The following is a 1,418-nucleotide window of genomic DNA, read 5'->3' as shown; positions in this document are numbered from 1 at the left end:
ACACACACACCACACACACACACACGCACACACACACACACATATATATATATATATATATATATATAAACGTGCGTTTAGTCAAATAGTTAGCTATAGGAATACCACATTAAACGAACTAGTTTTCAATCTTACTACCTCACGCAAAGAATTGATTATTCAATATATTATCACATCACACAGCTACTTAATTGAAATGGGTGTGTGCTATCTGGTACTATGCGAGAAGTCCTATCCTAAGAAGCTCGCCTTCTCATACCTGGAGGAGGTTCAAAAAGAATTCTACCAAGCATACGCAAATGAGATTGGAACCGCTGCCCGTCCATACGCGTTCATCTCATTCGGTCAGTTTGCAATTGTCAAAATATGCATATATATATATATATATATATCCTATATATCTATATCTATATATTTTATCTATAGATATATATATATATATATATATATATTGTGTATCTGTGTCTGTGTCTGTGTCTGTGTATGAACATATATATATATATACCCCATATTTTATTCTCTATGCGCATGTGTGCGGTGCCGAAAGTGATGACAAGTATTTGTATTCTTTCCAGTATACATGCATTATCTGTATGTGTTTACCTGAACGATTGCGTTAATGCTCTACCACCATTCGACTGACCACTTTAGTCTGCTATTATGCGTCAACCCCGTGTTTATCGCATGTTAAACGTTTTCAATTCACACACATACTCTGTTGCTAACCATTGAACCCGCCAATCCAAGAGGTCACTACCAACGGTGTGCGTGTGGTCTGTGGTGGTATCATGCCTGACTGGTTGTGCTAGTCTATTGATTGATCGCCGTATATGAGCATATGTGCAGTAGTCGCGCGAGTACAGTAAGCAATATTGTCGTCATTGCCATTCATGTCTCTTCCGATTACATGCTCGTTTATATCTTTTCTGGGTTTGTTTTTCGTACCCTTCCTGGGGCTGTGTTGTATACAATGTCGGTGAATGCCACAGCACACACAAATACACGCAGGCGTATGTCATGAAAGGTCATACCAACTGACTTTCTCACACGCACACACACATCTACACACAGACACGACCATCCAGAGACTCAAGCGACAGTACATGGACTCCCGTGCCAACCGCAACCTCAACAAACTCAACAACGAATTACAAGACGTGCAGCGTATCATGACTCAGAATATACAGGATGTGCTGGGCCGCGGCGAGAAGATAGAGCGTAAGTGTCGAGGATTATGTGAGCATATTGGAGTAGTAGGCTGTTATATATATATATATATATATATATATATATTATATTATATATAATATATATATATATATATATATATATATAGTATATATATATATATATAGTTGTGTGTGTGTGTGTGTGTGTGTGTGTGTGTGTAGTTCGTGTAGTAGTAGTTAGTTAGTTAG

The 1,418-nt window shown here is 37.9% G+C and overlaps 1 protein-coding gene across 1 annotated transcript; it reads left to right on the top strand.

Moving 5' to 3' along the window:
• Nucleotides 1-183: 183 nt before the first annotated feature.
• SARC_16158 (hypothetical protein) lies at nucleotides 184-1,218 on the top strand (the record flags this gene model as incomplete). Its single annotated transcript, XM_014289732.1, has 2 exons — nucleotides 184-344; nucleotides 1,072-1,218. Coding segments are annotated over 2 exons (308 nt in total), but the record flags the coding sequence as incomplete, so codon positions are not given.
• Between the last annotated feature and the right edge of the window lie 200 nt (nucleotides 1,219-1,418).

Source organism: Sphaeroforma arctica (genome assembly GCF_001186125.1).
Source record: "Sphaeroforma arctica JP610 unplaced genomic scaffold supercont1.7480, whole genome shotgun sequence".
Lineage (NCBI taxonomy): Eukaryota > Ichthyosporea > Ichthyophonida > Sphaeroforma > Sphaeroforma arctica.
Note: the sequence above shows the minus strand (reverse complement) of the source record. Positions and strands in the feature narration are given on the sequence as shown.